The sequence below is a fragment of the Chiloscyllium punctatum genome, chromosome 8 (genome assembly GCF_047496795.1).
Source record: "Chiloscyllium punctatum isolate Juve2018m chromosome 8, sChiPun1.3, whole genome shotgun sequence".
Lineage (NCBI taxonomy): Eukaryota > Metazoa > Chordata > Chondrichthyes > Orectolobiformes > Hemiscylliidae > Chiloscyllium > Chiloscyllium punctatum.
Window position 1 is genome coordinate 76939255 of NC_092746.1, and position 23410 is coordinate 76962664.

The 23410-nt window shown below is 41.0% G+C and overlaps 1 protein-coding gene across 9 annotated transcripts in view; it reads left to right on the plus strand.

Moving 5' to 3' along the window:
• The window catches only part of crot (carnitine O-octanoyltransferase), an 87044-nt gene that overhangs the window by 57680 nt on the left and 5954 nt on the right, over positions 1-23410 (plus strand). For all 9 annotated transcript variants that reach the window (XM_072575831.1, XM_072575837.1, XM_072575830.1 and 6 more), the window contains 3 exons: positions 1608-1691; positions 13547-13654; positions 16343-16473. In XM_072575831.1, the coding sequence (XP_072431932.1) occupies positions 1608-1691; positions 13547-13654; positions 16343-16473 (323 nt within the window). The remainder of the gene's footprint in view (positions 1-1607; positions 1692-13546; positions 13655-16342; positions 16474-23410) is intronic.

Sequence of the window (23410 nt, forward strand, 5' to 3'; positions counted from 1 at the left end):
GACTGTCCCATCCGTACATCTTACTCCAAACATAGAACTAAATCCGACTGCTTACCTCCCAAAAATAAAAAGTAACAGCCAGTTTTGACTTTTTCTCTGAAATCTGTCTCATCCAGTGCTGACCAGATATTGGTAGTAATTCTAATACTAGTTTTTGTTGAGATTTGCTTCTTAATCCATTTCCTGATATCCATAATAACTGGTAATAATATGATCTACATTGTGCAATGTTATTGTTAAAGTGCGGGCATATGTATGGCTATGCAACAGCCTGATAGCTATTGTTCTGTATTACATGCTGTACATAAATGGTTAAACAAAATTATTAACTGTGAATGTTAACTTTATCTTTAATCTGACTTGAGTCATGACTTTTGGCATATATCTCGATTTCAAGATCACTTGTTCTATTAGCCTGCAACAGTGAGACAGAGCACCTTTTTAGAATTTGTATTGATGATCTCAGGACAGACAACCTACTCCATTTATTCTTAATACTGCTCCCATCTGCGCTTGATCTATTACTTCCAACTTCCCAAACCACTTACCGACAATGCCCTGGCAATTACTCATGAATGCGCCCTTAAGTGATCATTTTCCTTCTTAAAAAAAGAAAATAAAATCATCTACTTATCTGATGTAGATATCTTTGAAAGGGGAAATATTTATTGCTTGTTCCAAAAGGTTCAATGAGAAGTTGGTGGTGGACTGCTGCGGTTTGAGGTGAAAATACATCTGTAGTGCTGTTTGGAAGAAAGTTTGATGATTTTTGACCCTCTAGCAGTGAAGGAGCTGTGATGTGTTTCTCTCTTGGAATAATTTGTAACTTGGAGGGGACTTCATTGCTGCTGGTTTTCGTGTATCAGCTGCCCACTCTCTACTTGGTGGTAAAGATTACAGAAAGCTTCACAGATTCATTCCTTTTGAAATGACTGGCGTATAGATTTTGTTGCTAGGCTGGTAATTAAGAGGTCAGGACAAATGATCTAGAAACAAGAATTCAAATCCCAGGTGGCAGTTCTGATTGTTAATGACCAGAAAACTTCCAGATTTTTGTGAAAGTCATTTTTCAGAATATACAATGTTCATTTATAACACCAGCACCATAATTCATGCACGGCCTTGCTGTTTCTATCAGGGAATTGAGCATCACTTTGGCTGATTGAATCAAACAATCAGTTCCTCGGGCTGTTCATAAAAGGCAGCCTGCACTCAACTAGCTTGCAAAATGTCTGTTAGATGTAGTTCTGCAGTTGGGCAGCACATGCTGAATAATCCCAAATCTGCAAACAAAAGGACCATGTATATGCCTTGCACCTTCCTTGAATTACCTGAAAAGCCTTTGGATCCCTGTTGTTTTCTCCATGGCAATGCCTTGACCAATCAAGGTCGCCTTGCCCAATCAGGGTCGCCTTGCCCAACCAAATAGCACCATTTTCCCCATGGCATATATTGTTGTGATTGTTTGAAATTTGACATTCTTCTGATGTATAAACAATAACAAAATTCAGCAGCATGCCTTTCTTTCCAGTAGTATTTAAAACAAAAACACTTCAGTGATGTCATGTAGCCTAAAAGGTGGATTATTTGGTTCTGTTTTGTTACAGCATTCTCCTTATGATGCCATGGTAATGGTTTCCATGTGCTATTACATTGATCAGACTATCAAGTCAGTGGAAGGCAAATGGAAGGTATGTAAAGAGAACAAAAAGCTTCTTTCATCTTCTTGCTTGCTCGCTCTCTTCTCTCCTTTCTTTCTCTCTCTGTCTCTCCCCTCTCCCTCTTCTCTGTCTCTCCCCTCTCCCTCTTCTCTGTCTCTCTCTGTCTGTCTGTCCAAAAATGCTGTCTGAAATAAGTTCAGCTTTTCTGTTTTCACTTGTCTGTCAGCAATTGGACTTTTATGTTCAATTTTTTTATACCCCATCACTCAAACATTTAATGACACTGTTTCCTGTTTGTTGTAGCCAAAATTAAGATGTTAAAACTTTTGTAAAGATTTTCTTCAATGCTTCATTCATTTAGGAAACCACTACTGAGAGATGCAGCATGGGTATGTTACAGTGCACTATTCTGTCATTTGAATGCTCGCCATGTTTAAATCCTATTGCCCTAACAGTGCCTTAAGTGGGTTACATTTAAGGATATAGGAGCAGAAGTGGGCCATTCAACCTTTTGAGCCTGCTACGCCGTTCTAGATTGTGGCTGATTGTCTACCTGAACACTTTGTTCCTGTGCTAGTCCCATATCCCTTAATATCACTATAAAATTGAAATCTGTCAATTTCTGTCTTGAGCGTATTAAACGGTTGATTTTCTACAGCTACAGTTGAGATGCTGGAAGACTGGAGGGTGGCTAATGTGCCATTATTTAAGAAAGGCTACAAGGAAAGGCAAGGGAACGACAGACAATTGAGTCTGATATCAGTGGTGGGTAGATTGGAGGTGATTCTGAGACAGTGTCTATGTGCATTTGGAAAGGCAAGGATTGATTAGGAATGTCAGCATGGCTTTATGCATGTGAAATCGTGTCTCACTTGACTGAATTTTTTTCAAAAGGTGACCAAGAAGTTAGGTGAAGACAGAGCGGTGGACTTTAGCAAGGCCTTCAACATGGTTTTGGATGGTAGACTGGTTAGTAAGGTTAGGTTACGTGGAATCCAGTGAGAGCTAACTAATTGGATACACAATTGGCTTGATGGTAGGAGACAGAGGGTGGTACTCTTGTCGACTTGAGAGACTTAGAGGTACAGGTACATAGTTCCTTGAAAGTGTTGTCAGAGGTACCCAGAGTAGTAAAGATGATGTTTGGCAAGCTTGCTTTCATTGGTCAGAGCATTAAGTGCAGGAGTTGGGACGTTATGTTGTGGCTGGACAAGATATTGGTGAGGCTACAGTTAGAATACTGCATACAATTCTGGTCACCCTGTTATGAGAAGGATATAATAAATTGGAAAGGATGCAAAAAAGATTTACAAGGATGTTACTGAGACTAGAGGGTTTGAGTTCTAAGGAGAGTCATGGAGTCACAGAGACATACAGCACGGAAACAGATTCTTCAGTCCAACTCATCCATGCCGACCAGATATCCTAACCCAATCTAGTCCCACCTGCCAGTACCTGGCCCATATCCCTCCAAACCCTCCCTATTCATCCAAACCCTTCCACTTCCTCTGGCAGCTCATTCCATACACGTACCACCCTCTGTGTGAAAAGGTTGCCCCTTAGGTCTCTTTTATATCTTTCCCCCATCACCCTAAACCCACGCCCTCTAGTTCTGGACTCCCCCAACCCAGGGAAAAGACTTTGTCTATTTATCCTATCCATGCCCCTCATGATTTCGTAAACCTCCATAAGGTCACCCCTCAGCCTCCGACGCTCCAGGGAAAACAGCCCTAGCTTATTCAATCTCTCCCAATAGCTCAAATCTTCGAACCCTGGCCACATCTTTGTAAATCTTTTCTGAACCCTTTCAAGTTTGACAACATCTTTCTGATAGGAAGGAGACCAGAATTGCACAAAATATTCCAACAATGTTCTGTATAGACACAATATGACCGCCCAACTCTTGTACTCAATACTCTGACCAATAAAGGAAAGCATACCCCTCGCCTTCTTCACTATCCTATCTACCTGTGACTCCACTTTCAAGGAGCTATGAACCTGCATTCCAAAGTCTATTTGTTCAGCAACACTCCCTAGGACCTTACCATTAAATGTATAAGTCCTGCAAAGATTTGCTTTCCCAAAATGCAGCACTTCACATTTATCTAAATTCATCTGCCACTTCTCAGCCCATTGGCCCATCTAATCAAAATCCCGTTGTAATCTGAGGTAACTTACTTTGCTGTCCACTACACCTCCAATTTTGGTGTCATCTGCAAACTTACTAACTATACCTCTTGTATTCATATCCAAGCCATTTATATAAATGATGAAAAGTAGTGGACCCAGCACCAATCCTGTGGCACTCCAGTAGTCACAGGCTTCCTGTCTGAAAAACAACCCTCCATCACTACCCTCTGTCTTCTACCTTTGAGCCAGTTCTGTATCCAAATGACGAATTCTCCCTGTATTCCATGAGATCTAACCTTGCGCAGCAGTCTCCCATGGGGACCCTTGTTGAACGCCTTACTGACGTCCATATAGATCACATCTACCACTCTGCCCTCATCAATCCTCTTTGTTGCTTCTTCAAAAAAACTCAATCAAGTTTGTGAAACATGATTTCCCACACACAAAGCCATGTTGACTATCCCTAATCAATCCTTGCCTTTTCAAATACATGCAGATGCTGTCCCTCAGGATTCCCTCCAACAACTTGCCCACCACCAACTGGTTCACTGGTCTATAGTTCCCTGGCTTGTCCTTACCACCATTCTTAAACAGTGGCACCACGTTAGTCAACTTCCAGTCTTCCGGCACCTCACCTGTGACTATCGATGATACAATATCTCAGTAAGAGGCCCAGCAATCACTTCCCTAGCTTCCCACAGAGTTGTAGGGTACACCTGATCAGGTCCTGGGGATTTATCCACTTTTATGCATTTCAAGACATCCAGCACCACCACCTCTGTAATATGAACATTTTTCAAGATGTCACCATCTATTTCCCTACATTATATTGGGACTTTTTTCCCTTAAGTGGAGGAGGCTAAGCCTACAGAGGTTTATAAATTCATGAGGGGCATAGAAATATAAATAGCAAATGTTTTTTTCCCCAAACTAGGGGAGTCCAAAACTAGGGGGTGTAGATTTAAGATGAGAGGGGTACGACTTAAAAGGGACCTGAGGGACAAGTCTTTCACACAGAGGGTGGTGCATATATGGAACAGACTGCCAGAAGAAGTGGTAGGGCGAGTACAATTACAACCTTTAAAAGACATTGTGACATGGACATAGATAGGAAAGATTTAGTGGGATATAGATCAAATGCAAGCAGATGTGATCTGTTCTGTTGAGGAAACTTGGTTGGTATGAATGGGTTGGGCCAAAGGGTCTGTTTCTGTGCTGTTTGGAACTATAACCACCCTCTGAGTAAAGAAGTTTCTCCTAATCTCATTGCCTAATGGCTTGTCCTGGTTCTAAACCCACAGCCAAGGCAGATATTCTTTCTGCATTTCCTCTGTCTATCTGCTTAGGGCATGTATGTGAAATTTATTCTATGCTTCAGAAAACACAGACCCAGTCTCCACAATCCCTCTTCAAAGGACAGTTCACTCCTCCAAGAATCAGACTGGGGAAATCTTTGCTAAACTCTCTCTATGGCAAGATAACACTTCCTTAAGCAAGGGGTTAAGAACTGCATAGAACATCCCCTGATCTACACAGTATTCTGAATGGTTGTAGCAAGATGTCTTTGTTCTTGTACTTCAGTCCTCTTGAGATAAAGATTAACATACCATTTGCCTTCCAAATTGCTGGCTGTACCTCATTGCTAGATCTCTGTGACTTTTGAGCAAGAGCACCTAGATCCACTTCAACATTAATATATCCCAGAATCTCACCATATTTTATAGCAATATTCTATACCTTCATTCCTCCTACCAAAATGGATGATCTCGCACCTGACCATAGTGTATTCCATCTGCCGTACTCTTGCCCACGTACCCAGCCTGTCTAAATCCTCTTGAAGTTTCTTTGCATCGTCCTCACCACTCACGTTCCCACCAAATTTTAGTTCATCTACAAATTTGGAATTATTACAATTTTCATTCACAACCAAATTATTGATGTGGATTGTCAAAAGTTGGGACCTAAGCACTGATACTTGCGGTCCCTTGCTGGTCAGTCTGCCGACCTGAGAATGACCTATTTATTCCTGGTCTCTCTCTCTGTCTGTTAACCAGTCTTCAATGTGATGCTTGCATATTGATCCAATTCCATGAACTTCAGTTTTGTTTACTAACGTCCTGTGTGTGGGGCTTCATCAAAGGCCTCGCATAACATAGATACATTGTATGAGTGGGTAAAGGACTAGCAGATGGAATACAATGTTAATAAATGTGAAGTCATACATTTTGATAGGAGTAACAGTAAAAAGGATTATAACTTGAATGGTAAAAAGTTGTAGCATGCTGCTATGTAGAGGGACCTGGGTGTCCTTGTGCATGAATCATAGAAGGTTAGTCTCCAGGTACAGCAAGTAATTAGGAAGGCAAATGGAATTTTGTCCTTCGTTGCTAAAGGGATGGAGTTTAAAAGCAGTTAAAATGTTATGTTGTAGTTGTACAAGGTGCTGGTGAGGCCACCCCTGGAGTACTGTGTGCAGTTTTGGTCTCCTTACTTGAGAAAGGATGTACTGGCACTGGTGGGGGTGCAGAGGAGGTTCACTAGGTTGTTTCCAGAGTTGAGGGGGTTGGCTTAAGAGGAGAGACTGAGTAGACCGGGGTTATATTCATTGGAATTCAGAAGAATGAGGGGGGGATCTTGTAGAAACATATAAAATTATGAAGGGAATAGATAAGATAAAAGTAGAGAGGATGTTTCCACTGGCAGGGGAAACTAGGACAAGAGGGCGTAGCCTCAAGATTAGATGGAGCAGATTCAGGACTGAATTGAAAAGGAACTTTATACAGAGGGCTGTTAATCTATAGAATTCCCTGTCCAATGAAGTCATTTAAGCTACTTCAGTCAATGTTTTTATAATTAAGGTTTTTTTTAACAATAAATGAATTAAGGGATATGGTGAGAGTGTGGTAAGTAGATCTGAGTTCACGAAAAGATCAGCCATAATCTTATTGAATAGCAGAGCAGGGTCAAAGGGCCAGAAGGCCTACTCCTGCTCCTAGTTCTTATGTTCTAAGCCTTCTGAAAATTCAAATTCTCTACCTCTTCATGATCAACTCCATGAGGAACATCCTGAAAAAATGCTCTCAGATTTATTAAACATGACTTCCCCTTAAATTCACATTGACACAGTCCAATCAGACTTTTCTGAATATCCAACATACACATCCTTTCAGTCCCATTATTCCTTTTTTTATTTAATGTCTTTGTTCCACATGCTTGATTGACTCTTGAATCTGATTTATTCCAAGGAACTTCTAGTGGCTTCCCTCAGACACACAGTACATTATAAAGTACTTTAAAATAGAATAGAAGAGCTGAATGTTTTTTAAATAGGGGAAGACTGCAGAAAGCTGCAGCACTGAGAGTTTTGAGAGCCCAGGCCCATTGTTTGCAAAAAGCTAGCGTCCAGGTTCAATGAGTAACATGAAGGCAAGTGGAATATCGGCCTTCATTTCAAAGGGAATGAATTATAAAAATAGGTCTTGATGAAACTATATAAGGCACTAATCAGACCACAACTGGAATACTGTGAACAGTTTTTGTTCCCCTATTAAGGAAACTGATAAAGATTAAAATAACTTGGCATTGGAGGCAGTTCAGAGAGGGTTCACAAGGTTGATCCCAGCTATGGAGTGATTTTTCTTTTGTGGACAGCTTGAGTAGGTTGGGCTTGAACTATTTGCAGTTGGGAAGAAAGAGAGGAAGATTGAAATATATAAGATTCTGGGGGCTTGGCGGGGTACGTGCTGAGAAGTGGTTCCACCTTGTGCAAAAGTCTAGAACCATGGGGCATAATTTCAGGGTGAGGTGTCGCTTATTGAAATATAGAGTTGAGGATTGTTTTTTCTCAGTGGTTAGTGAACTTGTGGAATTCTTTACTGCACAGGGCTGCACATTAAGTGAATGCAAAGCTGAGAATTTTCTGATTAATAAGGGAATCAAGTGTTATGGGCTAAGACAGGAATGCAGAGTTGAGAATTATCAGGTCAGCCATGATCTCATGGCAGAATGGACTTAGAGGACCAAATGATTTACTTCTGCCCCCATGTCTTAACATTGTATTTAATTAGCTTCTCTCCCATTTCGCTATTTCCTATTATACATTCTTGTGTCACTGCCAGTATTCAACACATATTTGTCTTTGTTAATCTTTTCTTTTTTACATATCTGTACAAGATTTTACAATCCATTGTTATGTTGCTTGCTATTTGACATTAATATACTGTTTCCTATTTCTTGATTTTTTTTTAGCTCTCCTTTGTTGAATTGTAAAATTCTCCCAGTTCCAGGTTTATAACATCTTTGGCAACTTTATAAGTCTCTTCCTTTGATCTAGCATTATCTCTTTTGAGTTTTTAGCTGGACTACTCTTGCTTTTCCTATTGGGTATTTTTTGCCTTAATGGAATGTAAGGCATTAATACTCACTGGATTTGCTTTGACTATGTAAAGCTCAAAGTCACTCATGATTACTGCATTTCTCTTACTACATGTATCTCTAATTTCTACATTTAGATGTGCCTTATATTACTGCCGTAAACCACTTTGCTATTGTTTTCTGTCCCTTGCTGTTTTTTAGCTCTATCCAAACAGATTCCACTGTTTTCTTATAACCAGAGATCCTATCCCATAATATCAACACTGCTTCACCTTCTTTTTTTCCTTTTTGCCTACTAAATGACAAACATTCTTTATCATTCAGCTCTCAGTCTTAGTCCATCTGTAGTCATGATTCTAAAAGCAATTAAATCATAGTCTTTTACTACTACTAGCACCACCAATTTGCTTATCTTGCTGCAAATACCACATTTCATTCAGATAGAGTGGTTTTAGTTGTGTGCCTTTGTAATACTATTGTCATTTGACCATGATTTATTCCATGATTTGTTTCTACAGTTCCCTACTTTTTTTTTTCAGCTTTACTACTTCCCATGACATGCTTTGTTTCTGTTCAATTGGAATTCTGTCTAGGGTTCACATCTCTGTGACATGGTGGTTTTATCCTTCTCCATGAGCATATTAGTCCCTGTACTGTTAAGGTGTAATCCATCCTCCTTGGTAATGTCTTGCCAGAACCAGTCCGAGTACCAAGAAAAGACCCTCCGTCTTGCAACATTTTTCTAGCTTTATATTTGTTCAGCCAATTTTCCTGTTTCTCTAATCACTAGCAGATGGTACAGGAAACAACTCTCAAGGTTAATGCCTTTTAGGTTCTCATTTTCAGTCTTGTTCCAAGTTCCTTAAATTTTATTTTCAGGACTTCACCCTGCTTTTTATCAATGCAGTTGGTACTATCATGGGCCATGATCTCTGGTTGTTCACTCTCCCTCAAAACAATGTCCTAGAGCTGCCATGTGATACCCTTGACCCTGGCACCAGGGAAGCAACATAACATTTGAATGTCATGTCTACCACTATAGAAATGCCTATCAGTTCCCCTAACTATAAATCCCATCCATTATTATCTTTCCACTCTTCTTCCTTCACCCCATCCCCACAATTACAGTGCCACAAGCTCAGTTCTTGTTACACTCCTCTCCATCCCCTCACCAGTAGATAAAATAGAAAGCTGGTTAGTGAGTGGGACAGTTTTGCGACTCTTGTACCATCTGCCTGGGCTTTCTAGCTTATGTTGTGGCTATTTTGAGCAGGTAAGAGTTAATGCTGTAAATGTGCTATATTCCTGATCTTAATCTATTATCTTCAGTTTGTTAATTGTGCTATCCATGTAGCTCTCAGCTTTGTGAATGCACTATAGGGACTGCAGATGCCACTTGAGTTTCAAAACCTGGAACTAGTGATTTGCAGCTTGAAATACTACCAACACATGTCAATATAAATTGTTAACAATTTCACACATGGCACAGGATGGACATTTCATGCTGCCAAATTGTCCTCCCGTGCCTTAAATCTACTTTCATCTTATTTACTTTTAACCGGAGGTGAGAAAACAGAAACTATTCACAGTCAGCTCAGGTGAATCTAGATATGCCTCTGATTGTCTGTCTCGAGGTCCTCATCTTGTCAGTTCAAGCAAATAAAACATAAAAGAAAATCTGAGATCTAGCTGTTAAATTCAATTTCCTTCTTATCCTGAACTACTAGGAAGTAAGTACACTTCTGTAATTTTATGGAAACAAGTTGTTGTCATTATTTTAACTGGAATCACCTATTGTCACTATTGTTTTCATACAGTGGGTTTTCAGTCTTGGAAATCATTGGCTGAATGTGCATATAGAAACAGTGCAAATGATTGGTTTTCTTCTCCAGCCTCAGCTGTTAACTCAAGAACTTCTTTTCACCTCTCCAAATCTGTTTGCTTCTTGGGTTGAACCCCTGTTTGTCAAAGAGTCAGGCTTCCTATATAAATGATTTGGTGTTTTCTGAAAATTATTTGAAAGTTCTACTTACTAGTGCTGTCACTGGTTCTTAAGAGATTAATTTTCACTCTTTCCCACTTTTATTTAGCATAAATTTACAATTCCATTGATTTGTTTTCTACAGTTTTAAGTACCTATTCCCTTCCCTCCCCTGTTCTCAAACTGTAAGAATTAGTGTCACTGATGTTAGTGGTAAAGTACTGAATATCCTTATGAAACTTGTACAAAATAAATTAATATTTCCATTATCAATGTTAAAAAACTTTCATGAATAACTAGTGGTGGATATTATAAGACCATGTTAGGTGTTATCTGTTATTATCACAATTTGTAGAACAATATCTTTGAGTCATAGGTTGGTAGAGTCATTCAGCGCAGAAACAGACCCTTCGATCCAACTCATCTATGCCAACCAGGTTTCCCAAACTAATCCACTCCCATTTTGCTGCTTTTGGCCCATATCCCTTTAAACCTTTACTTTTCATGTAAGTATGCAAATGTCTTTAAATGTTGTAACCTGCATCTACTACTTTCTCTGGTAGTTCATTCCATAAATGCAACAGACCCAGTGTGAAAACGTTGCCCCTCAGGTCCCTTTTAAAGCTTTCCCTTTTTACTTTAAACCTAGTTTTGAACTCTCTCACGCTAGGGAGAAAAGACTTTGAAATTCACCTTATTTATGCTCTTCATGATTTTATAAACATCTATAAGGTCAACCCTCAATCTCCTGTGCTCCAGGGAATAAAGTCCCAGCCTATCCAGCCTCTCTTTACAACTCAACCCCTCCAATCCAGATTACATCCTTGTAAATCTTTCTGCACCCTTTCCAATTTAACAATTTCTGGTCACTCTTCCAGAATTGTTCACATGCTCTAAAAGTGGTCTCACTAAAGTCCTGTAAAGCCACAACATGATGTCTCAACGTTTATACTCAATGGTCTGAGCATTGAAGGCAAGCATGCCAAATGTCATCTTCACTGTCCGTCTACCTGTCATGCCACTTTCAAGGAACTATGTATCTGAACCCTGAGTCTCTCTGTTTGACAACACTCCCTAGGGCCCTACTGTTAATTGTGTAAGTCCTATCCTGATTTGTCTTCCCAAAGTGCAACACCTTGCATTTATCTAAATTAAACTCCATCTGCCACTCCTCAGCACAGTGGCCCAGATGATCAAGATTCTACCACCATGGATAGAATATTTATATAAATGACAAACAGCAGTGGACCCAGCACTGGTCCCTGTGGAACACCGCTGGTCACAGGACTGTTGTCTGTAAAACAACCCTCTTTGTTAGTTAGTGACCTACATGCTTGATCACTACACTTGGGGAAGGCAGTAGTGTATTGGTAACTTCAATGCACTCGTAATCCAGAGAACCCAGGTCAGAGTTCTTGGAGAGACGTAAGATCAAATTCCACTGTGACAGCTGGTGAAATTTGAATTTTCTAAAACCTGGAATTAAAGGGGTAGGGTGTAGGTTTGCTCACTGAGCTGTAGGTTTGATATCCAGACGTTTCATTACCTGGCTAGATAACATCATCAGTGGGTACCTCCAAGTGAAGCGAAGCTGTTGTCTCCTGCTTTCTATTTATATCTTTCTCCTGGATGGGGTTCCTGGGGTTTGTGATTATGTCATTTCCTGTTCGTTTTCTGAGGGGTTGATAGATGGCATCTAGATCTATGTGTTTGTTTATGCCGTTGTGGTTGGAGTGCCAGGCCTCTAGGAATTGTCTGGCATGTCTTTGCTTAGCCTGTCCCAGGATAGATGTGTTGTCCCAGTCGAAATGGTGGCTTTTTTCATCCTTGTGTAGGGCTATGAGGGAGAGAGGATCGTGTCTTTTTGTGACTAGCTGGTGTTCGTGTATCCTGGTGGCTAACTTTCTTCCGGTTGGTCCTATGTCGTGTTTGTGGCAGTCCTTGCATGGAATTTTGTAGATGACGTTGGTTTTGTCCATGGGTTGTACTGGGTCTTTTAAGTTTGTTAGTTTTTGTTTGAGAGTGTTAGTGGGTTTGTGTGCTACTAGGATTCCGAGGGGTCTTAGTAGTCTGGCTGTTATTTCTGAAACTTCTTTGATGTATGGTAAGGTGGTTAGGGTTTCTGGCTGTGTTTGGTCTGCATGTTGTGGTTTGTTCTTGAGGAATCTGCGCACTGTATTTTTTGAGTATCCGTTCTTCTTGAATACGTCGTATAGGTGGTTCTTCTCTGTTTTGCGAGGTTCGTCTGTGCTGCAGTGTGTGGTGGCTCATTGGGATAGTGTTCTGATACAGCTTCGTTTGTGTGTGTTGGGATGGTTGCTGGTGTAGTTAAGTATTTGGTCAGTGGTTGTCGGTTTTCTGTATACGCAGGTTTGTGGTTCTCCGTTGTCCTTTCTTTCAACTGTGACGTCCAGTTGCATTCCTGTACAACCAACGTCATCTACAAAATTCCATGCAAGGACTGCCACAAACACTACATAGGACAAACCGGAAGAAAGTTAGCCACCAGGATACACGAACACCAGCTAGCCACAAAAAGACACGACCCTCTTTCCCTCATAGCCCTACACACAGATGAAAAAGCCACCATTTCGACTGGAACAACACATCTTTCCTGGGACAGGCTAAGCAAAGGCATGCCAGAGAATTCCTAGAGGCCTGGCACTCCAACCACAACACCATAAACAAACACATAGATCTAGATGCCATCTATCAACCCCTCAGAAAACGAACAGGAAATGACATCACCACAAACCCCAGGAACCCCATCCAGGAGAAAGATATAAATAGAAAGCAGGAGACAACAGCTTCGCTTCACTTGGAGGTCGCCACTGATGATGTTACCTAGCCAGGTAATGAAATGTCTGGATATCAAATCTACAGCTCAGCGAGCAAACCTACACCCTAAGTCTCAACCTGAGCTACAAACCTTCACAAACCTTGCAAAAACCTGGAATTAAAAGCTAGTCTAATGGAGGCCATGTAAACATTGTCAATTGTGATTTTAAAAAAAAATCCGGGGTTCATTAATGTCCTTTATGGAAGGAAATCTGCCATCCTTACTTGGTCTGACCTATATGTGACTCCAGACCCACAACAATATGGTTGACTCTCGGATGCCCTCTGAAATAACCTAGGGAGCCAATCAGTTCAATGAAAACTTGGAATGAGCAAATGTGCTGACCTTCCCTTGCACATTCTGTGTACAAGAAGTTTTAGAAAAGATAGATTCATGGCGCAGGCTAATTTTTGCTATTCTAAAAAGGAATCAAATCCTCATTAGTTTATAGCATAATGATGCTTGTGTTCTGTTAAAGGTCTTAAGCAGTTTATATATGCGTATAAACTAAAAAAAATTGTAGATAGTCACTAAGAGCACTTATCCAAATTTTCTCTCAAGGGATCACCTGCAGTTCGTGACTTTGCATGGCCAGAAGAGCTGGTTTTTGTATTGGATCAGAAGGTTCTCAATGACATAGATCAAGCTAAGCAGCAGTATTACAAGCAGGTAAGAATTATTTCTGTAAATTAGCCAAATAGACCTGAATCCCAATAATGACATAACTACTTTCCCATGAAATGTATAGGCTAATAATGCAATGTAATCTGATAAAACCTGATGTCTTCATGATTGAATGTTATGAGCCATCGACGAAGTAGCCAGGCTAGGATCCAGAAGACAGTTTTTATCATCCCTATTATACTCACATCTTTGCCTTGCTGTCCTTCCTTTTTACTGTAATCTCCTCTCTCCCTGGAGACCATCATAATTCCTTCAACTCTATAGCTATGTCTTAGGTATTCCCAAATTCTGTCTCTCCGTTGAGCATCTATGTGTTTTTTAACTACATAGGTTCTACACTCTGGAATTCCCACCTTAAACCTACCCACATCTATCTATCTCCTTTTATGTCATTCCTTAAAACATCCCTCATTGACCAACATTCTGATTAAGTCTTAATCTGTTATGAGGTGCCAAATAATTTGCATGTTGACACTACAGTGGGGAAAGTTTTGAAGCAACAAATGCTGATCTTGACACTCGCAGCCCATTGAAAGAATAAAGGAAAATAGAATTCTTTAGACTATTATATTAAGACTGTATTGCTCATTATTTCTGATCATATTCCAGCCAAATTGGACAGAAGTACCCATGTTCTTGATTTACAGCTTGGTTTGAGTTTCTGAGACATTGCTGATATTGATAGAAATATAGAAAATAAGTGCAGGAATAGACCAAAGACCCTTTGAACCTGTTCCACTATTCAATATGATCATTGCTGGTCATCCAACTCGACAACCTGTTCAGTGTTCTCCCCATACCCTTTAATCTTTTTAGTCCTAAGAACTATATATCTAAATCCTTGAAAGAATTCAACTTGTTGGCCTCAATTACTTTCCGTGGCAAAGAATTCCACAGGCTCGCCACTCTCTGGGTGAACAAATTTCCCCTCCTCTCAGGCCTATATGGCCTACCCAACATCCTTAACTGTGACTCCTGATTCTGAGCTCCCAGTTATCAGGAACATTGTTCCTGTGATTACTCTGTCTAGTTCTGTTACAATATTATAGATTTCTGTGAGATCCTCCCCTTCATTCTTCAAAGCAATGTTTGATGACAGTGGAACTTCTGAGGTGACTGTGCACATACACTTTCAGAGCCACAAAGTTTAAGGTCTATACATCATTGTGTCATGCATGTAACTCCACACTGCACATGTAAACAGCAAGGGTTGAAACAGGAACGAACAGTGCTGGACGGGAGGGAATGGAAAGGGGTCAGGAGGAAAGAGAGAGAGGAAAGGTCCAAGTGATGGGGAGGATAATTGGGATCACACTGAAGGGACAGGCCAAACAGGTCTCCTGCGATCATCCTGTGACCACTTTCTTCTCCCACATCCTGATCTCCCCAGCCACATTCCAACCCCCAACCTATAACTTGATCTCTTCACCCCCTCCTTCCTGAACTATTCCTCCCCCTCCCAGCCTGATCTATTCCCACCTCCTCCATATCTCCCCCCATCCCACTCCAGCTCCAGCATACCTCAGTCTGGTCTTTTAAGCCCCATCACCCAAAACCCCAGCACAATCTCGCACCCCCGATCCTAGCCTGATCTCTCACGCAAGCTCGCTCGTGCGCTCTCTTCTCTCTTCTCTCTTCTCTCTCTCTCTTTCCCCTGCCCCCCACCTGAGCTTTAAAGATGCAAATAGTTAAAACTATATATTCACAAATACAACTAAAGTCTACTCATATATGCAAACACTTTTCAATAGATCTTATTCACTGGCACATACACAAGTGTCTCCAGAGGGCATGATGCACATGGTCAGCAAACAGCCTCTAAAACTCCAATGGATACCGACTTTTATTGTATTTTAAATTTCTATTGTATTTTAACTGATCATTCCACATTTGAATAAAAGCCAAAAGAACTGTGGATTCTGGAAATCAATCAATAATGGAAATTGCTGGAAAAGCTCAGTTGGTCTGGCAGCATCTGTGGACAGAAATCAAAGTTAACATTTAGGGTTAGGTTAGAACTGAGGAAGGGTCACTAGACCTGAAACATTAACTCTGATTACACATTTGAATATTCATTTCTGACCACCATGAAGTTAAAGGAACAGTTAACATTGAAAATACTCATGATTTTATTCTTTAACCCCTTGATCTGGGGCTAAACTAGCTGAAAGTGAGGTGAACAAGGTCATCTCTGTAAAATGACGTTTTGATCTTAACATTTCAACACTAATTGTTAATCTTAATCAAGAGGCCAGAGAATAACTGGTTCATTAAACGAAAGCACCTATCACACCACATCAGTATAACATGAATTTTTAAAATCCGGACTGAGTTTGATTGTTGGAATGGAATAGCAGGTCACCTGGGGAATGATTGCATTTACTAAAGTTGGATATCCAAATTCATAAGACTTCTCTTGTGCAAACTTCCCTCAATTGAAGAACACAGACACTGAAAACAAAAATAAAATATTTGATCCAGTTTTTGTGCTAGCTTGTTGAATTGAAGCACTAGGAGTGGAGAACAAGTTTTATTTATGAACTACAGTAATTTAGTTTGGAATAGAAGCATAAATCTATTTACGCTATATTTTAAAATGTACCAATGGACAATTGCATAATAATGTTGCAGATTAAGTTTACTGTGATCGCATTAACTCACTTAATTTTACAGGCATCGGATGTCCAAATTGTCAGTTATGCCTTCACTGCATTTGGAAAATCTCTGATTAAAGTGAAGAAACTTCACCCAGACATATTTGTCCAACTTGCACTTCAGTTAGCCTATTACAAATTCCATGGCCGGTAAGCATCTTAATCTGTATGCAGTAGTTACCATGTTTGTTCCATAATCACAATTGTATTCCAAGGCATTGTGTTGTGTTGCTGACTGAGAAAATAACTGTCACATAAAAGTAATTACCATTAGATAAGAGTTATAGAGTCATACAGCACAGGAACAGACCCTTTGGCCAACGCGTCCATGCTACCAGGTTTCCTAAACTGAACTGGTCCCGTTTGCTTATGTTGGCCTGTATCCCTTAAACCTTTCCTATCCCTGTATCAGTGCAAATATCTCCTAAATTTTGTTACTGTACTCACCTTTACCACTTCCTTTGGCAGCTCATTCCATATAATGCACTGTCCTCTATGTGAAAAAGCTGCCTCTCAGTCCCTTTTAAATCTTTCCTCTCTCATCTTAAACCTATGCCTTCTAGCTTTGGACTCCCCTACCAGGGGGAAAAGACCTTGTCTATTCACCTTACCTATGCACCTCATGACTTTATAAACCCCTGTAAGGTCACCCCTCAGCCTCCTAAGCTCCAGGGAAAAAAGTCCCAGCTTATCCAGTCTCTCATAGAGTCATAGAGATGTACAGCGCGGAAACAGACCCTTCGGTCCAACCTGCCCATACTGACCAGATATCCCAACCCAATCTAGTTCCACCTGACAGCACCCAGCCCATATCCCACCAAACCCTTCCTATTCATATACCCATCCAAATGCCTCTTAAATGTTGCAATTGTACCAGCCTTCACCACATCCTCTGGCAGCTCATTCCATACACGTACCACCCTCTGCGTGAAAAAGGTAGGTCTCTTTTATATCTTTCCCCTCTCATCCTAAACCTATGCTCTCTAGTTCTGGACTCCCCAACCCCAGGGAAAAGACTTTGTCTATTTATCCTATCCATGCCCCTCATAATTTTGTAAACCTCTATAAGGTCACCCCTCAGCCTCCAACACTCCAGGGAAAACAGCCCAAGCCTGTTCAGCCTCTCCCTGTAGCTCAAATCCTTCAACCCTGGCAACATCCTTGTAAATCTTTTCTGAACCCTTTCAAGTTTCACAACATCTTTCCGATAGGAAGGAGACCAGAATTGCAAGCAAGATTCCAAAAGTGGCCTAACCAATGTCCTGTACAGCCGCAACATGACCTCCCAACTCCTGTACTCAATACTCTGACCAATAAAGGAAAGCATACCAAACGCCACCTTCACTATCCTATCTACCTGCGACTCCATTTTCAGGGAGCTATGAACCTGCATTCCAAGGTCTCTTTATTCAACAACACTCCCTAGGACCTTACCATTAACTGTATAAGTCCTGCTAAGATTTGCTTTCCCAAAATGCAGCACCTCGCATTTATCTAAATTAAACTCCATTTGCCACTTCTCAGCCCATTGGCCCATCTGGTCCAGATCCTGTTGTAATCTGAGGTAACCCTCTTCGCTGTCCACTACACCTCCAATTTTGGTGTCATCTGCAAACTTACTAACTGTACCTCTTAGGCTCGCATCCAAATCATTTATGTAAATGACAAAAAGTAGAGGACACAGCACTGATCCTTGTGGCACTCCACTGGTCACAGGCCTCCAGTCAGAAAACAACCCTCCACCACCACCCTCTGTCTTCTACCTTTAAGCCAGTTCTGTATCCAAATGGCTAGTTCTCCCTGTATTCCATGAGATCTAATCTTGCTAATCAGTCTCCCATGGGGAACCTTGTCGAACACCTTACTGAAATCCATATATATCACATCTACTGCTCTGCCCTCATCAATCTTCTTTGTTACTTCATCAAAAAACTCAATCAAGTTTGTGAGACATGATTTCCCACGCACAAAGCCATGTTGACTATCCCTAATCAGTCCTTGCCTTTCCAAATACATCATGTCCCTCAGGATTCCCTCCAACAACTTGCCCACCACCGAGGTCAGGCTCACTGGTCTATAGTTCCTTGGTTTGTCTTTACCGCCCTTCTTAAACAGTGGCACCACGTTTGCCAACCTCCAGGCTTCCGGCACCTCACCTGTGACTATCAATGATACAAATATCTCAGCAAGAGGCCCAGCAATCACTTCTCCAGCTTCCCACAGAGTTCTCGGGTACAGCTGATGAGGTCCTGGGACTTTATCCACCTTTAACCCTTTCAAGACATCCAGCACTTCCTCCTCTGTAATCTGGACATTTTTCAAGATGTCACCATCTATTTCCCTACAGTCTGTCTCCTTAGAACTCAAATCTTGCAGTCTTGGCAACATCCTTGAAATTTCTTTTTGCACAGTTTCCAATTTAATAACATTCTTCCTATTGGAGGGCTACCAGAATTGTGTGCAATACTCCAAATGTGGCCTTACCAATATCTTTTATAGCTGCAACTTGACATTGCAACTCCTGTACTTAATACTCTGACTGATGAGGGCAAACGTGCCGTATGTCGCCTTCACCACTATCTGTGGTGTCACTTTCAAGGTACTGTGTACCTGCACCTCTAGGTTGCTTTGTTTGGCAGTAGTTTGAATGCAACTTTGTAGATTCTACTTTTTAAAAAATTTTGTTCATACATTTCCGACTCCGGGTTAGCATTCTAATTTTTTGAGTCCAAACGTTGCTATTTCCCTACTCCAGAGACAACATGTGATCACGACTGATGCAAATGTGGAGTGCTATGGGAGAGCTGTGCTGTCAGATACCTGGGATACTTCAAATGTTACTTTAATCAATACCCCACCAGGTGGATGTAAAACATTTAAAGAAGTCAGGAAAGTTCTGCCAATGTCCTGGCCGATATTTAATGAATTTGTGGCAGCCTTTAAATGTTTCATTGGTTCCTTTTTCAAAACTTTGACTGACCTCCTGCTCTGTCTCTGCTGAGCACCAATAACCAGTGGAAAAACTATATCTATTTGTCAGGCATGTTATATTGGGGAAGATTTTTACAGACTATTTCTGGTCAAGCTAATATCCAGAATTGCTATGGATAATTCAATCCAAAATCAAGACTTAAATCAGTTCTCATAAGGCCAATCTAAACCTTTCCTTTCTTTTGTCTGTTACAAGTTATCTTCAGAAGAGAACATTGTCAGTGGCAAATAGAGATAATGTTTAGTGAGACAAGCTGTGCCAGCAACATTCATGTTGGTTAACGTATCTGACAGAGTTGAGAAAAATAATAATTAGGAGCAGGAGGTGGGTTTTTGGCTCTACAGCCTTTTCTGCTGTCCAGCTAGATCAGTAGTCTAGACCAGTGCGATTTGGAGTGTAGCACTGAAGCATAAAACTTCTTGCACATGGATCAGAGATGTACCATGTGATCTGGTGAGTCTAGTATGTGTCAGGTATCAATATGCATGGATGGGGGAGTGTGCATGATCATCTCCCATGGAGTGTGCCCTGAAGTGTTGGTGCACTTCCTCCAAATGGAGGTCCAGAGGAGCAAATGGGAGCTGGAATTGCTGGGTAATCACTCTGACTTTTGTGTTGGAAATTGAAATCAATTAGTTTCTCTGTGACAGATGGGAGAATGGGGAATTGTATATTATTGAGAAAAGATTAACCAATAATGAAATTTCTGTGCTATTTTGTACAAATAGGCCCCTCATCACTCATGTGTAAGAATTTCATCCTACCATTGAACACTTGATTGCCATATTTGGATATTTTGCATTTTTTTTGTCAAGAATCCCTTGGCTGGTCATCTAACTTGACTTCCCCAACTTTCTCACCATGCCCAAGTTATTCAGGAGTTGGGAAGGTTTCACCCTCTGTCTCAAAAAAGCATTGCGGTGATAAAACAACCTGAAGAAATTTCTGATTACCTCACATCTTTCTTCTCTTTCTAATTAATTTCTTGCTATCTATATTTCTGAAATAGGAATTTGGGATAGAATTGATAGACAGTTTGGGTTAATGAGGAAGTCCAGCATGGATTTCTAAAGGAAAAATTGTGTTTAACTAACTTATTGGAGTTTACTTAAGAGGTAATGTGGAGAGGGTTAATGAGGGTAGTGCTGTTATGTGGTGTTACGTAGACTTCCAAAAGGGGTTTGATAGTGTGACATAATAGACTTTTTAAGGAAAAATAGATCGTATGAAATAAATGAGACAGAAGCAACATGATACAAAATTGAGAGAGTGATAGGAAATTGAGAGTAATGCTTAGAACATAGAACGTTACAGCTCAGTGCAGGCCCTTCGACCCTCAATATTGTACCAACCTGTGAAATTAATCTGATAACCATCTAACCTACACCGTTTCATTATTATCCATATGTATGTCTAATGCCCATTTAAATGCCCTTAATGTCAGCGAGTCTACTACTGTTGCAGGCAGGCCATTCCACACCCCCTACTACTGAGTAAAGAAACTACCCCTGATATCTGTCCTAAATCTGTCACCCCTCAATATAACGTTATGTCCCCTCGTGTTAGCCTTCACCATTCGAGGAGAAAGGCTCTCACTATCCACCCCATCTAATCCTCTGATTATCTTATCCGTCTCAATTTAAGTCACCTCTCAACCTTCTTCTCTCCAGCGAAAACAACCTCCGTTCCCTCAACCTTTTCTCATTAGACCTTCCTTCCATACCAGGCAACATCCTCATAAATCTCCTCTGAACCCTTTGCAAAGCTTCCACATCCTTCCTATAATGCCAGACCTGTACGCAGTACTTCAGGTGCGGCCTTACCAGTGTCTTGTACAACTGAAGCATGACTTCATGACTCCAAAACCCAATCCCCCTTCCAATAAATGTCAATACACCATAAGCTAACAACCCTATCAACCTGGTGACAACTTTCAGGTATTAATGCACCTGGATACTGAGATCTCTCTGTTCATCTACATTGCCAAGAATTTTACCATTAGCCCCGTATTCTGCATTCCTCTTATTTCTTCCAAAGTGAACTACCTCACACTTTTTCACATTAAACTCCATTTGCCACTTCTCAGCCCAGCTCTGCATCTTATCCATGTCCCTCTGTAACTCACAACATCCTTCAGCACTGTCCACAACTCTGCCTACCTTAGTGTCATCCGCAAATTTACTAGCCCATTCTTCTTTGCCTAAATCCAGATCATTTCTAAAAATGACAAACAGCAGTGGCCCAAAACAGATGCTTGTGGCATACCACTGGTAACTGAGCTCCAGGATGAACACTTCCCATTAACCACCACTCTCTGTCTTCTTTCAGATAGCCAATTTCTAATCCAAGCTGCTAATTCACCTTCAGTCCTGAAACTCCATATTTTATGCAATAGCCTACTGTGTGGAACCTTATTAAATGCCTTACTGAAGTCCATATACACCACATCAACTGCTTTAACTTCATCCACCTGTTTTGTCAACTTCTCAAAGAACTCACTAAGGCTAGTGCAGCCCGACCTACCCTTCACAAAACTGTGTTGACTGTCCCTAATCAAATTATTCCTTTCCAGATGATTATAAATTCTCTCTCTCATAACCTTTTCCAACACCTTACCCACAACCAAAGTAAGGCTCACTGGCCTATCATCACCAGGGTTGGCTCCTCTCCCTTTCGTAAACAAGGGAACAATATTTGCTATCTTCCAGTCTTCTGGCACTACTCCTGTCGACAATGATGACATAAAGGTCGAAGTCAAAGGCTCTGCAATCTCCTTCCTGTCTTCCCAGAGAATTCTAGAATAAATCCCATCCGGCCCAGGGTCGTCGTTATTTTCAGGTCTTCCAAAACTGCTAAAACCTCCTCTTTGACCAACCGTAATCCCATCTAATCTAGTAGCCTGCATTTCCGTATTCTCACTAGCATTGCCCTTTTCCAATGTGAATACTGATGAAAAATATTAATTATGTGCTTCCCCTATGTCCTTAGATTCCACACACAGCTTCCCACTACTATCTTTGGCCCTAATCTTACTCTAATGATTCTTTTATTCCTGATATACCTATAGAAGGCCTTAGGGTTTCCCTTGATCCTCTCTGCCAACAACTTTTCATGTCCCCTACTTACTCTTCTCAGCCCTCTCTTTAGATCTTTTTTTGACTAATGTATAACTCTCAAGCCCCCTAACTGAGCCTTCACACCTCGTCCTCACATGAGTTGCCTTCTTCTTCTTGGCAAGAGCTTCAACTTCTTTAGTATATTTCAATCCCCTGTAGTTTCCTTCCCCATTTTATGTATCCTTAATCTTGCCTAATCACATCATAATGGCCTTTCCCCCAGTTATACTTCTTTCCCTGCAGTATTTACCTATCCCTGCCCAAAACTATTGTAAACTGAATTGTGGTCACTATCGCCAAAACGTTCACCTCCCTCCAAATCTAACACCTGGCCGAGTTCATTCCCCAATACCAAATCCAATATGGCATTGCCTCTTGTTGGCCTGTCTACATACTGTGCCAGAAAACCCTCCTACACTCGTTGAACAAAAACTGACCCATCTAAACGACTTGAACTATAGAATTCCCAGTCAATACTGGGGAAGTTAAAGTCCCTCATAACAACTACCCTGTTATTCTCACTCCTATCGAGAAATATCTTTGCTATCCTTTTCTCTACATCCCTAAAACAACTCAGAGGCCTACGGAAAACTCCCTACAGGATGACCTCTCCTTACTTGTTTCTAACCTCAGTCCAAACGACCTCAGTGGATGAGTCCTCAAGCATTATCTCTAAATCCTGGAATCTGCAACAACCATTCCTGTCCTTCCTCTAGCCATGTCTCTGAAATGGCCACAACTTGAAATCCCATGTACAAACCCATGCTGCAAGTTCACCCACCTTATTCCTGATGCTCCTGGCATTGAAGTACACACATTTCAAACCAACATCCTGATTGCCAGTGCGACCTTGTAAGCCTAACCCTGACCTTACTATCCTCAACCTCCTGTACTCTGGAACTACCATTACCATTACCATTACATTACAGTGTGGAAACAGGCCCTTCGGCCCAACAAGTCCACACCGACCCGCCAAAGC